Here is a 14,854-nt window from a genome sequence, read left to right on the forward strand (position 1 = left end):
GGTATTTTCAATCTCACCACTTTATTACACAGTCACCTACTGTACATGTGTGCTTTGGTATTCATGGCTAAATCAATTATATATGTTAAACTGACAGCTGTATAACAAATGCATGCCGTGGCTTTCCCCCCTTGTCCAGAAATAGAAATGCATTTTCAATAATGAAAGTCCCTTTCCCTTTCTAACGGCCTAAAGCCAGTGTACAGTCCCTGCTCCATTTCCCTTCTTTGATGACTGCCATCTCCCCCAGACTGTTTCTGTCTACAAACACACCTGGGAGAGTAAAGCATAGATCTAAGTATAGCAAGTCCTCTTGATGAACCTCTTCCTGCAGGATGCTGGCCCAGCTTTTTTATTCCGTTATACAATACTATCCCAGCTCATTCTCAGCATCACCGCCTGAAGCTCCAAAAAAAACCCTCTCTAGCTCACAGTTTTCTGCAATTACTCGTTATCTAAATAGGTCTTCATGTCTATAAAAACCCCACAGGCCCCAAGATGAATTTAAAGCCCTAATAATTTTGACAAGGAATGGGACCCAGTTGCGTAAAAAGAAAAAAAAAAACGTAAAGCTGTTCAGCAACGCCCAACCGTAGCCCCGCCTCCTCCATTCGCAACACCGGTCTCGAGCTGGGGAGTCTCCCTGTCACTCATTTCCTTCGAGAGAGACTATTGGTTGATAGGAACGCCCGTCATGTGTTAAATCCCCTGTTCGGCGATTTGATTGGTGCATGTGGGTGATGGGCGTGTCCCTGTCCTCAAAGGATTGTTCCCCGGAGTGGCCAGACGGGCTGGGGGACACAGGATGGAAGAGCTAATAGGAGTATCTAACGGGACATGCGGACGGGCTGATTTCTTCTAATATTTCAAGTGCTGGTGAGGGTCTTATGGTACTTTTTACAACGGCTAATGACAGCTTTTATCCTAATAGTAAAATGTGTCTGGTGATTTCTGTTAACTGTAGTCTCATTTAACCAAACTATGAACTCGACCACTGGACATAAGCTAACCAAGTGGTCAGTCGGTGCGGACCCCCAGTTAAGGATAATGAACGGACTCTCTGTGGCCGAATCCTGCCTTACACATGCACTATTTTAAGTTTTGTGCAGCTTTTTTTGGCCAGATAATTGATATTGGTTGTACAGCGGCGTGTTAATCAGTTTATCAGGGACCTAGACAGAAAACGGCTGGTTAAATTTGAGATTAAAACTGGCAGAAATTCATGGGAACCGAGGTGGATGAACAGATGTAGGTCAGTCCATCAGTAACGGGAAGCGGCGGTGCCGAACAGTGATTGATCGCGGTTGCCATTAGTTCACGCCTGTGTGTGCATGTGTGTGTGTGTGTGTGTGTGAATGTGTTTGTGAATGTGCGTGTCCGTGCGTTTATCAGCCTGTGGGGATGATAAAATGGGAGTGTGTGTGTATGATTTTAAGGCATGAAACATCAAAATAGTGCATTGAAACAACTTGAGCATGGCATTCATGTGATAGCATTTAGATTTAGGCAACCTGAAATCCACAAAAAGTGATGATTAATGAAATATAAATGATGACAACTTCGTTATAAATGCTGACATCATAATGACAGCTTACCTTATATTCATAGCTCTTAAATCACCCATATCAAGCTGCAAATATTTACTGTCAATCATAAATCGACCACATTATCGATTCATCGATTATTAACTAATCTCATATATAAAATTAAAAATGAACACAAAACAAATGCAAAGCATAGAACTCAAGATGAGAAATGCATATAGGCCTACTTAATATTACTTACTTAATCAGAGCAACGGCTAAAATAACTTAAAATATTCATTTTGTCATATGGAGAAACAATTTTTGCAGCAGACAACCACATTTCATGTTTCAAATACTTGATTGATTATTACATTTTTAATCATTTAATTGATCAACTACAAAATTAATCAGCTGTTAAGCCCATTGTATCACCATTAGGATTATGACAACTTGGGGTCATGTTTGCATTAAAAAGTCAGGCATTTGAATAAGCTTAATCCTGCAGATTTACTCAACAGATGTTAGGAATGGTTGAAGACACTGAATATATTCTGGTATCAATTGGCAGTAAATCACAGTATGGCAAAAGTATGCAAAATCACAAACTAAAAAATTAAATAGATGTTCAAAACAACCAACCAAACTATTCTCATTTACAAAATCCTGATTTTTGTTTCAGTTTGCCCTGAATCATTATGTGGACATACATTTAGATAGTCATACAATTGTATCATCACTTTACGATTAACATAAGATTCAATAATTTTTACTTATTACCCGGCCCTTAAAGATATCCCGTCTCTTTGGCTGCAAAACAGAAGGTTAAAGTTATGAGAAAGGTCTGTGGCCTAGTATAGTGGCTCACTATTTAGCAGATACTTTTACCTAGAGTGCTTGAATATTTCACCACGGGTGCCCTGGAGTAATAATGGGACAAGAAAACGTTCCTGGACAGGCGCAGTGTCACAGCAGAATTTTTTTATGTCATATTTAGGGCAGTGTGACCTGACGTAATCCAGGCTGCATTATTCATAACATCAGAGCAAGCAAAACACACAAGAAGCTGCACTCGGCTCATAAATTGGTAATGACTTCCCTTTCAGTTCTTAATGGAGTTCTCACATCTGTAGTAAATGCCTCTTCTATCTTCTGTGTAGAGATGTGAGCATCTTGCTGGAGTCGCAGGGAAAGTGTATCTTACCCTAAATGCAGCCTGAAAGTCACCCCTCTGAGGATCAAAGATGTTTTTGCAGCGGATGTGACTGTAAACATGCTGCTAATGGGACATTTTAGAGGCTACCTGGTGTGTTTGTGTGTGTTTGTACATGTTTGCGTGCCTAAATGCCTTAGTATGCATGTTGGGTTGTAATAAATTAAGCATCCAAACACGTGACAAAAGGGACAAGTTGGAACCACTAAACATGAGAGTGAGAACCTATGTTCAAGCTAATACATTCCTCTCTGGTGTCTCTGGCTTATGTTCAGGCTTTACTCTCGCTTTCCTGCTCCTGTCTTTCTCCCTGAGTGAGTGGAGGAGCGCTAGCTCGCTATGCTTTCATTGGAAGAGTACAGGGGGCCTTAAAGAAGGTCGAAGAGGAGGAGGAGGAGGAGAGGGAGGAGGGGGAGGATGCATGGGAGAGCTAGTGCTGTTGCCTTGTGAACGGAGCTCTATTGTCCCGGGAACCTTTCAGTGGCTTCCCCGAGGTCCCTGTTTGTACCCTTCCCCCCACCCGATACACCCTTTCTCCCTCACACACACACACACACACACACACACACACACACAAACACATAAACACACACACTCTTAATGTTGCCCCCTTTCTCTCTGTCTCCCACACTGTCTCTTTCCTGTCACACACTCTTATCCCACGTGGTGTCTCTCTCTTATGCACCCCTCTTTTGCCTCCACTTTACCCTCATTTCTCACAGGCAGACGAGGCCTGTCCCTCCTCCCTCTTCCTCCTGCTCGCCCCCCAGTCGCTCATTATTTCGCCTCGTTGATGTGATTGTTATGCCAGCCAGACAGTAAAAGCAAAAACATGCAATCTTCTCATTTGCATCACCTCCCTCCTATGCTACAAGACGCGCAGTGTTTCCTAAATGTTTATGCAGAGTGCTAAATCCAAGGAGCTCAGACCCTATTGACTGTTTTCAGTATCCTTTGTGGCAGTGCATGATGGTGTAATTTTACCCTTTGTTTTCCCTTATTGGCGTGAGCGTGTTGGGGATTGCAGGGGGTCGCTAGCTGAGAAAACGGGGCCAGATGAGGACTCGGCTGGTGGGAATTGGCCTCAGTGAACAGAAGTGTCTCTTTTCTGTCATGGACAGCTGAAATGACACGATCTGTAATTACAGTAGTTTCCTGCTGAGACACTGATAGCACAGCACTGCTCCTTGCTTTGTTGCTGACTTATTGTATCGATGATGTAACCTCTTGTGAGATAAAGATTCACAAAGAATGAAAGATAAATATTTTAAGCCACTTTGAAGGCCCATAGTTTATTGTTGTGATTGGTTAAGAAGGATTTTAAAAGTTACTTCCCATCAAATCTAATGTCTTGTGATCATAAATGAATTTCTGCAGGGTCCAACAAAGTTGTATTTCTAGTACCTGTCAGCTATTATTAGCCTTCTGTCACACCGCCAGAGCTCCTGCGTCTCCCCAACCTGTTTTCCACTGAAGTGATTTTTTCTTTGGCGGCACAGGAAAAAGTCTGGAACAGTAATTAGGAGCGAATCATTTGATCAGTGAATCTAAAAATTGTGCGAGTATGTTGCCATCTGCCTCACTGTCTGTCCTCTCTGTTGTTTCTTGAGCCTTAGCTGTATTGTTCTGGCCAAGTGTTTGGACAGGAAGTCGAGATGTGACACAGGGAGGAACAGGAAACAGGGCCCAGGCTGAGAAGGCAAAAACAGGATGCAGGAAGAAGCTCTGATAAGATGGCCGCTCTCATGCACCCCGGGATTTCTTCTGATTCAAGTTATTGTTTGTAGTCCTTTGAACTACAGAGTGTAGATTGTCTTGTCAAAGATCCAATGAGGGTTTTTAATGAAGACAGTCAGAGTTGCTATTTGGGGCAAATGTGTCTAACACCGTACGTTTTCTGGAAAAAAGTAGTGAACTTTTTAGTACTCTCTGGTTTTCTGCCTTTTTGGTGTTTATCTGACCATATCCATGAATCTCTGTTTGTGTCAGGATTCCAGCTGGGCCACTGACAAGCCGGCCTGGGATTAGCTGGCATGCTGTATCTTCCTATCCCTAATGCTTTAATCTCTCTGCTGGTTGCCACAAGTCTTCTGGTTTTTGGACACTGGTGGTCTTCACTGTCAGTTCTCTGTCCCCCGGCTCACCCCATGTTTTCTTTGTTCATATACAACATAGTATAGAGTTTTCTGTCCACCCTAGAAAGGCAGGAAGAACAGAAAACTAGAAAACTAGAAAAGCCTCATATAAACAACAACAACATAAACGGCAAATTAGACCTACAAAAATGAAATAAATTTCTTCAAACAAGGAAGCAATATTGCAGGGTTATTACATTTGACTTCATGGTTGCTGTCTTTCACTTTTGTGTGAACTAGAGCTGAGTGAAACTGACATAAATCAGTATCACTCAGCTCAGCTCTACAGCAGATGTGTACAGCAGTGTGCGTCCACACCCAGTGGGGGATGGCAGTCCTGCTCATGAACATGATTTGGCCGGCATCTGCATGCTGGTTTCTCCATTCATCCTGTGTGTGTGTGTGTGTGTGTGTGTGTGTGCGTGTGTGTATGTGTGTGTGTCCCCCTGCAGGTTGTGACGGTGTGAGGCTTCGCCATGCCGCTGGTGAAGAGGAACATCGAGCCCCGTCACCTCTGCCGAGGGGAGCTCCCCGAGGGCATCGGCAGCGAGCTGGAGTGTGTGATGAACAACACGCTGTCTGCCATCATCCGTCAGCTCAGCAGCCTGAGTAAGACACACACTTACACTCACATAGACAAATACACATGCACTGTAGCCTTTGCTACAGCTAAAAAAAAACGCCTGCTAAAAGCCTCAAACGAAGGTTTTGTTTAACATCAGAAACAGATTGAAACTAGCCTACAGCATCCTCAGGCCGTGACCCCGCTAACCTGAGTGTGACGACTGTCTATACTGTGTGTAGCCTCATTGTAGCGGGACAAGATCACATGCTTTCATCAGTAATCCTGAAGCAGTGATTGATTTGGGTGTTGTCATGGTTACGGGCCCTGGGGTCACTGGGCTAGCAGCAGACTTACAGCGACCTCACAGTCGAGCATGGAGGGTTGAAATGTAATCCTTTAAGATAGCTCTGCAAAAGTGAACTTATCCGGACAGCTGTGTGCATGGGAGTGTGTGTGTGTGAGTGTGTGTGTGTGTGTCTATTTCAATGTGCTTCTGTATGTCTGTCTGGATGGGTGTGTGTTAGCTGTATTTGTGTGCAGGATTGTTTCATATTGATTGTTATGCTGACTGTAAATGCATTAGGCAGAGTTATTACAGCACCAGCGGCAACTCTCTCCCCATCCATCCTCCATTCCCACGCCCTTGGTCCATAACCCGTCAACACTGTGTGATGCGCTGTCACTTGACAGTCACCCTTTTCCCATTCATCCTCAGTTGCACTCATTTTCCCTCTCTCAATCCAACTTTTGTGCTGTTGACTGTCTGCATTTCATATCCATTCTCTGTCTGTCTCTTATTGTGTCAAGTTCCTGCAATGGGAGTGGGCCTTTCAACAGCAGCTGTGGGGGCTATATATAAATGCCCACGCACGCCTGGAAGGGTTTGTCTACAGGCTACACACACTGTGCATGTCTTATGTGTGCAAGTGGACCATAAGAGTCCTCCGAGGAGGTCAGAGTTGAGCAGGCTCAGCATGCCGGATCTGTGGTTCTTCCTTCCTCCAAATATTTTTCCTGCAGCCCATCCTGTCAGCAGGAGGGACAGAAATAGCCCTTAGCGTGTGTTTTGTGTGTGTTTGCCATACCACCTTTTTACACACAGTGTTCACTAATTTAACATATTGTATTGAACTACTCTGGCTACATTTAACCTGTTGACATCCAGGTGTGGGATTTTTTTTACAGTCCTTCTAATTCAGTATACTGCCAAGCTAACCAATCTTTTAATGAAAAGCCTTTTATACTCATTAGCCCTGGGCTAAGATCCTTTAAACTCTGGGCCAGCCCTCATTTCACACTTCTTTCATTTCACTTACTTTTAATTTGTTTTACTACTACCACTGGCACCACTAAAACCCATTCCAGAGAAGGAGCATGCCATACATTTTAAATTCAGCAATTCAAAGTGCAACCATGGAGAGTTCTTTCAAAGTTATGGCAGATATATATACTATTTTTCCCACAATTTGATCATAGAATGCCTGTAAATCATTCAGGAAAAACATGATACAACACTGTGTAAAACATACATAACAATAGAATGCATTAGCAGCAGCGTTATATTTTCTGCATGTCACATAGTGATAAGCACATGATCACATTCTGATTAATTTACATTTAAGACAATATTCCAGCTTTTGTTGTAATCAGAGTGCCAAGACAAAGAATATTCTGTTGAGCCTACATCCTATTTTGTATCTAATTGTTCTCCAACTTTCTTCATCTTCCTGAAAATGCAACACAACAAATGTTGAGGATGACTCATTCTCACTCCTGCCACGTATAAAGAGAGAACAATTTGTCTGATGTTATTAATTTCAAGTTGCATAACATAGGCAGGGTAGAAATGTGCCGTAAACAGCATTACTCATCTTAAAACTTATTTTTGCACGATAATGCTGAAGAAGAGTTCACTTGATGAATGTTTAGCTGACAAATCTGCGACATTTGAATCCATCCCATCATAGTATATGCTGTCCATGCCAAGATGTGTGGTCTTTAATACTCTGAACTGAATATTATGACAAGAAAAGAACATTTACTCAATTACATTAGATTGCATATTAATAATAGTAGTAGTAGTAGTTGATAGTCCCCAAAACACAAGGTGAAGATGAACATAAGTGTGAATTGGGAGTAAAACCAAAGCAACAAAAGTTGTTGTTTTCCAATCAAATGTCAAAGATGTTAACTTATCTTAACTCTGCTTTACAAACTGTGAATCTCCAACGAGGCGAAGATTCATAACATTTATTATAAAAACAGCAATAGTGCTTATTTTAATTGAACAACACTGGGACCAGAATCAGCGCTGATTTGAGCACACATGTTGGACCTTGACTGTTGCTTTTCATGTCTTTGAGTCTGTATATGTGAACATCTGGAGGGTAGTTTAATGGATATGAATGTGGTTAAACTACCCATTTTTTAAGTGTAAAAGTGTTTAGGAGTGTGAAATGTACCCATAATCTACTTTTAGTGACTTAACGCCTATACTGGAATAATGGGAGTATGAGGCGTCTTTATACACATCAACAGCAGCTGTAGAGGAAACAGTATTATTCTCTTTCCCTGCTGACATTTGTCCAGATGTTTTCAGGCTTTGAAGTGGCGACCCTGAGGTGATGAGTCTCCCAGTAACACAGCAGCAATGAATACGTTCAATAAACAAATGTATTAGGATTTCACTGCAGATTCATTTATTAATGATGTTGCAGTTTGGAGCCGTATGAGATGCCATTTCCTGCACAGACAACTCAAGTCTCCGGCTTCACATTGTGTCACATTACCGTTGTATCGATTAGACTTCAGTCTCTGTGGGGATTTGCTTGGCTCCAGATAATGATTACAAGTCTCCTTCTTTATCTCAAATTTCCCGTCTTTCTGCTGTTCCTTTCCAGGTAAACATGCCGAGGATATATTTGGCGAGCTGTTTAACGAGGCCAACACCTTCTATCTGCGTGCCAACTCTCTCCAGGACCGCATTGACCGGCTGGCCGTCAAGGTCACACAGCTGGACTCCACTGTGGAGGAAGGTGGGTCAGAGGGTAGCGGTCTGACGGGCGACAAGCACAGGAAGACATTACTCATCGTCTAAGTGTCTAAGTGTCTCAGTGCCTCGTGTTTTCTGTGTTTTCTACCTACATCCGGCCGGCCGTTTGACCTCTCTTTTTGTTCTCAGTTTCTCTACAAGACATCAACATGAGGAAAGCCTTCAAGAGCTCCACCATTCAGGACCAGCAGGTGGTGTCCAAGAGCAGCGTGCCCAATCCTGTCAAAGAGATGTACAATCTGAGTGACAAGCCTCCGCCACTCAGCATCCTCTCATCTTACAGGTCAAACACTCTCTCTTATGCTCCTGCAGAATAATCACAGCTGTGTTTGCACAGATGGATGTAGAATAAGTCGCTTTTTTTGAGCTTCTTTTGGTTTTTCGGTGCGGTCTTCAAACATGGACAAAATCACTTTACAGTAAAATCAAATCACAACCATTTGTCCCAACAGTATGAACAATCAAAGCATGTGTTTGTGCAGTTTTATAATGTTAAAGACAAAGCAAACAATGGATCAGGCACTGTAACATGATATGCATTTGTCTGACCACAAATTACTTAATCAGTTAATGTTACGAAGCAATCAATGCTGCACTGCTAAGTTATAGCAAGCTGGTTATCCTTAGCTTAGCTTAGGGTACAATTAGCTGGCTTGCATTGCTCCTGGCTTGTAGAAAGCAATCATCAGTTTTACATCTTTGCTTTGTACCTTTACATCATATATTTTTAAAATACATTAGTATCATGGACACCTTTGATGGTAAAGTAATTTGGTAAACTAGCCTAACTAACATATGCACTCAGATTGTATTTTACTAGCCTTAACATTAGTGAGCAAGCTACATAATAATAATAATAAAAAAAGGTAAGTCTTCCAAAAGACTCTTATGTTGTGGTGGGTCTTGGTCATTCCTTCACTTAGTACCATTAAATAGCTCAAATTTCCACTTTTAAACCATGTGTTCTACTTTATAACTTTGACACCAACACTTAAAGTCAACCATGTTCCTGATTTGATTTTGGCTCTTTGTTTCTGACCCACATTCACAGTGAAACAGCAGATTTTGAACTATTTCCTGCTGCTTCTTGGTGGCTGCTTTCCAGTACTTTGGGTGCATTACATATTTAGCATAGCGAGCTCCAGTGGGAATCCAACTCCTAACCCTGACTACATAGCACACTTTTCTCTCTCTATCTCCAGTCTTTCCGTCTCTCTGCCTGTTCACTCTTTCATCCTGTTATTTCCAGTTAGGCGAGATCCCCACACATAACCCCACCCATGATCTTCCATCAGCCTTTTCCACTTTTGGAATATTCATAGCTTCACATGTTTTATAGCCAACTTAGTCTTCCCACAGAGATAAACAGAGCCAAAAAAAAGTTGTCCATCTTGTCGCTCTACCTAAATAAAGACAATGCAATGACTCTACTTAATACATGTTTCTGTATAAAGACATTTGTGCACCTTTTTAACCTTTTCTGTGTGTGTTTCTGTAGGGATGACCACAAGGAAGCACTTAAGTTCTACACCGATCCCTCCTACTTCTTCGACCTGTGGAAGGAAAAGATGCTGCAGGACACGGAGGATAAGAGGAAAGAAAAGAGGAAGCAGAAGGTACAATTCTGTCCAATAGGAGCCCACATATCATGATATTGTTTTAATAGACAGTGTCACAATTGTTTTTTCAACCGAGGACCCCTTACAATATAGAGGATGTATGTATGTAACTTGGAATAATTTGACCTACCTTATTTTCTTAGTCTTCGTTATGTGGAAGAACAACACAATAGAAATGTATTAGAAATATTTCAGACATGTATTAAAAATATTTGCAGTACCTAAGCAGAAAACACAAATAATACACAAAGCAATTGCCCTAAATTCAATTAGCTGCAAGTAACACTAGACCTAAACATAATATCAAAGGCAAATAAAGAGAAAATGGCTAAATTAAGGTGCATTTCAGAGCGCAAACACATAAAAACACACACTCACACTCTGCGAACTATTTTAGATTTAGAAATTAAAATATTAAAAAAGTAATTTACAAAAAATAAGATTATGTAATACAATGGAAATTATTCCTATCCCCTAAAGTTAGAGTCAGTAACCACATGTTCTTATTTGGTTAGTTTTCAACATTTTAAAATGTTGCTTCTTAGTGGAACTAACGTTGTTATTGTCCACAGAAGAACACATAATGAAGGACCACAAACTGGCCCTCCAAGTTTCCATTCATAGTTTGATTTTCACAAAACAAAATAGCTAAATGCTTTCCTTCCCTCTGTTTTCTCTTAGGAGCAGAGGCGTTGTGTAGATGGAACATTACAGAGGGAAGTGAAGAAGGTCAGAAAGGCGAGGAACCGTCGGCAGGAGTGGAACATGATGGCTCTGGATAAAGAGCTGAGGCCGGACCATCGGCACACCATACACCGAGACAGAGGGGCGTCCTCTGAGGGCTCCATGTCTCCAGAGAACAGGCAGGTCACTTTACTGTAGCCAAACTCACCAATTAAAGAAATGTGCAGGTTCCATCCTCACCTACTCCTCCTTCCCGGTCTCTATCAGGGGTCACGGCCCTGATCAGCACCACTACCCCAACGCCATGAACCACGCTGGCCACGCCCACACCTACTCCGGCCCGCCGCCAAGTGTCCTGGCTGCCCAGATGGCTGCGGGGCACGTTCCTCGAGGAGGAAGTGAACATGATGCTCGAGGCAGGACCATGATGGCCTATCAGGGCGGGACACTGGGCCGCTCTCACCACCACCAAGTCCCGCTGCCGCCTCCACCCACTGAGGCCATGAACGGTGGCTCCATGTCCCTTCCACCAATGGACTACAGGTAAACATACAAGTCAATGGGACAAAGTTTTTTAACAGGCTCTTAATGTTGTATTTCAAGCTTTTTACAAACTCTCACCCATATCGTATTCATATTTATAATCAAGGTGTTTTTTAATTCAATTTAAATACTTATAGGAGGGTGAACAATGGCCATTATCGTTTTTCCTAAATCAAATCATATATTCTACATGTCCCTGGCTGCTGCTCTCGCTCATTGTTGAGTGTCTTTATATATGCCCACAATTATTTTGTGTATGAACTTTGAGCTAATGCTGCCCCCTAGTGGGTTAATGTCCTTATGCTTCACTTTCAATTATATTTTATTGAAAGGAACATTAAGTATAGACAAGAATACAGAAACAATTTTACAACAAATTTAAATTATTGTCTCCATATTTTGGCATTTTTCCCCCTGGTCGCCTCCTGTCCAACCCTTAATTAATTACTGATGCAAAAAAAGTGTAAAATACGTTTAAAAAAAACAAAAAAACAAAAACATAACACAACACACCACAATAATATAATAGGTACAATTAAAAAATAATAACATTAAGTAAAGGGTTTAAATATAAAAATAAAGTGAAATCAAAATAATATAAAAAAAAAATGAAAAATCTGAGCTAAAAGCTAAAATAAATAAAATTCCCCTCAATCTCTCTTCATCCCTGTTGACTGGACCGTACCAAAGAGCAGACTGCCGTCATTTAATTAACTCTCTACTGCCATTTTCTCTCTCCCACAGTATGGATGGCTATGCCAACACTGGTCCTCCTCCTCCCCCTCCAGCCCCTCTCATCCCTTCTGCCCAAACTGCCTTTGCCTCACCTCCTGGAGGTCCAATGCCTCTTGGGCCAATGGCCGGAGCTGGCTTCGCTCCGCCTCCACCGCCTATATGTGGAGCCCAGGCAGCCCCACCTCCGCCTGGTCCTCCACCTCCTCCACTATCAGCCGGTGCCTCCCACTTCACAGCCCGCAAGATGTCCTCCTCTGCTCCTGCTGAGACATCAGCGGTCAACGACGCCCGCAGTGATCTGCTGGCTGCTATACGCATGGGTAAGAGCTTCAGTTTGTGTGTGTGTGTGTGTGTATGTGTGTGTACACACACAGATCCCTATTTCCCCCGTACCTCCAGACTTGGCCTATGGTCCACACAGTGAGTATGAGTGTGTGTGTGCCCATAAAGATGTGTCATTTTTATAATTTATGTGGATCTTCTTGAGAACAATATACATTTGTTCCAACCTATAATAAAAATGCAATAGCACTAACACAAACCGTGTCTATAAAAAAGTATTCGTCACTTTGGAAATGTTAATGTTTTATAGTTTTTCAACATTTTGTCCAAAGTGAAAACAGATCTGTAAAAAGTAATCTATATGAACAATTAACTTACAAGGAGCTCAATACTTCCATTAGGCACTGTGTTGAAATTAAAAAGATAAATTGACATTTTTCTGAACATGGATTTATTGCTTGAGATTACGTCTTTGTTAAATCTTAAGCAAAAAAATGTACATCCCTTATGAACACACTAATGTTGGGAGAAAGTGAGTGAGAAAGTTATAAGTAAATGTTTGCGACCTACATTTTTTTGGGACTTGTCTGGATATGACAGGAAATGGCCTAGATCTTGAGCACTATAAATAAGTGACTCAAGCAAACATTTAAAACCGTGTCCTAAAGTGTTCTACCAAAGACCAAATCATAGCACTCCTCCTGTTATCTGTGGTATTTCAAACATGGATGGACAGACTTTTAAACAAGTCCAGTTTAAACTTTTATGTAAGCCGCCACGGAATAAACTGCAAAACCTTTTTTTAGGTATTTAAACAAATAACAAATCTGCAGTAACCCAGACCATACATGATTTATAAACAAAACTGCGAGAATATAGTGCATTTGTCAAAAACTGATTTTTATTTTGGTGATTTGATCAAGAAATTATTCTGTAATGAAAGTAATAACACTAAAATGAATGCCCACCTTACAGCAAGCGACTTGTCAAGTGACTTTACTGTCACAAATTTCCAGTGCCAAAACAAGTTCATGAATGTTTTGCTGAAGTTGCAACATGCTTCTACAACGTGAACATACGATGTCTTTTATCTTGTGTTTCTAAAGTTGTTTGTTTTTGCAAGGAAAAGTTAAAACGACAGATTTCTTAAAGGGAGTTCGGCATAATACTTTCCACCAGAAACACGATGTGGAATAATCTCAAAAGGAATGTAGTTACAGGTCTGTGAATAAAAACGTACATTGTCTTTAGATATGAGAGCGTCTCAAACTTATAAGACTTTTCAGAGTCTTCTAGTGTTTGGTAGGCACATGCTACTTTTGGTCCTCCACTGAATTCTAAACACTGATTAAAAGACCATCCCATATTTTCCTGCAGGCATCCAGTTGAAGAAGGTGCAGGAGCAGCAGGAGCAGCAGGCAAAGAGGGAGCCAGTTGGAAACGACGTGGCCACCATCCTGTCGCGGCGCATCGCTGTGGAGTACTCCGACTCCGAGGACGACTCCGAATTGGAGGAGAACGATTGGTCGGATTAACATACACACACATACAAAAAATAATAATCTGGAAAAACCACTGAAGATACACACAATCAGCCGATCTCACACTCACTTGAAAGAATACCCACTGTACTACACTCACGGGTCGTCACACACTTTGTTGCTGAAAACACACACACACACACACACACCTACACATAATCACATGCTGTAGGTTGATATAAGCTGAATGGTCCAAAACTGGAAATGTGGGGGTGTATTCAAGATGCATAAATACTGTAAAGACACTCGTAATATACTGTAATACTTACCACTCTTAACATTTAGTGTGACAAATATATGTTGACGCATTGTGAATACACCCCAGTGGCTGTTTCTCTACCTGTTATAACACTGTAGACACCCTGTGAAGGTGCTTATTTCATGTATAGTCGAAGCTTGAGAGCGTTAGATGAAGTAGAAACTTTCCTCTTGAGCTAACCAATGTCTTTTTTAATGTTTTTACTGAAACACTTGCATATGCTGTAGATCATGAGGCAAGTTTTTAACATGTCAGTAACTGGAAGGAGCAATGCAGCCATTGAGAACAGGCTGTGGAGGAGGAGTGAATGGGGAGAGTGTGAGGTAAAGATGGATGAGAGGGTGGTATGTAATAAGTCTTATTGATCATAAACATGATAATTGCGTCTGCAATCGATCACTGCTGTGCGGGAGGGGGGAGGGAGGGGGGGTCATGTATATGCTAGTGTGAGCTCTGTAACCTTTGACCCAGAGAAAAATAAAATGATTAATGAAGGATAGTGGCCGGGCTGCCATGTCTCTTTAATGTCCCACAGTCGTCATAGAGATGACACATACCTGGCGCTAAGACTTCAGTTTCCATGGTAACAGTACAGCTAAGGAGGAAGTTGCCAGGGAAACAGACGTGTGAAGGGGGGGGGAGACGAGGATGAAAAAATTAGTGGAGGCAGGAGTTTTTATGCACAGCACATGTTTGGTTTTTA

General features: G+C 41.7%; 1 protein-coding gene across 1 annotated transcript; it reads left to right on the forward strand.

Moving 5' to 3' along the window:
* Positions 1-760: 760 nt before the first annotated feature.
* wasf3b (WASP family member 3b) lies at positions 761-14,795 on the forward strand. Its single transcript, XM_059326898.1, has 9 exons — positions 761-876; positions 5,324-5,480; positions 8,337-8,471; positions 8,618-8,771; positions 9,987-10,104; positions 10,789-10,970; positions 11,059-11,334; positions 12,079-12,389; positions 13,729-14,795. Exons 2-9 carry the CDS (start codon positions 5,348-5,350, stop codon positions 13,884-13,886), a joined length of 1,467 nt encoding a protein of 488 aa, XP_059182881.1. The 5' UTR covers positions 761-876; positions 5,324-5,347; the 3' UTR covers positions 13,887-14,795.
* The last annotated feature ends 59 nt before the right edge of the window (positions 14,796-14,854 follow it).

The sequence above is a fragment of the Centropristis striata genome, chromosome 23 (assembly GCF_030273125.1).
Source record: "Centropristis striata isolate RG_2023a ecotype Rhode Island chromosome 23, C.striata_1.0, whole genome shotgun sequence".
In the NCBI taxonomy this organism is placed as follows: Eukaryota; Metazoa; Chordata; class Actinopteri; order Perciformes; family Serranidae; genus Centropristis; species Centropristis striata.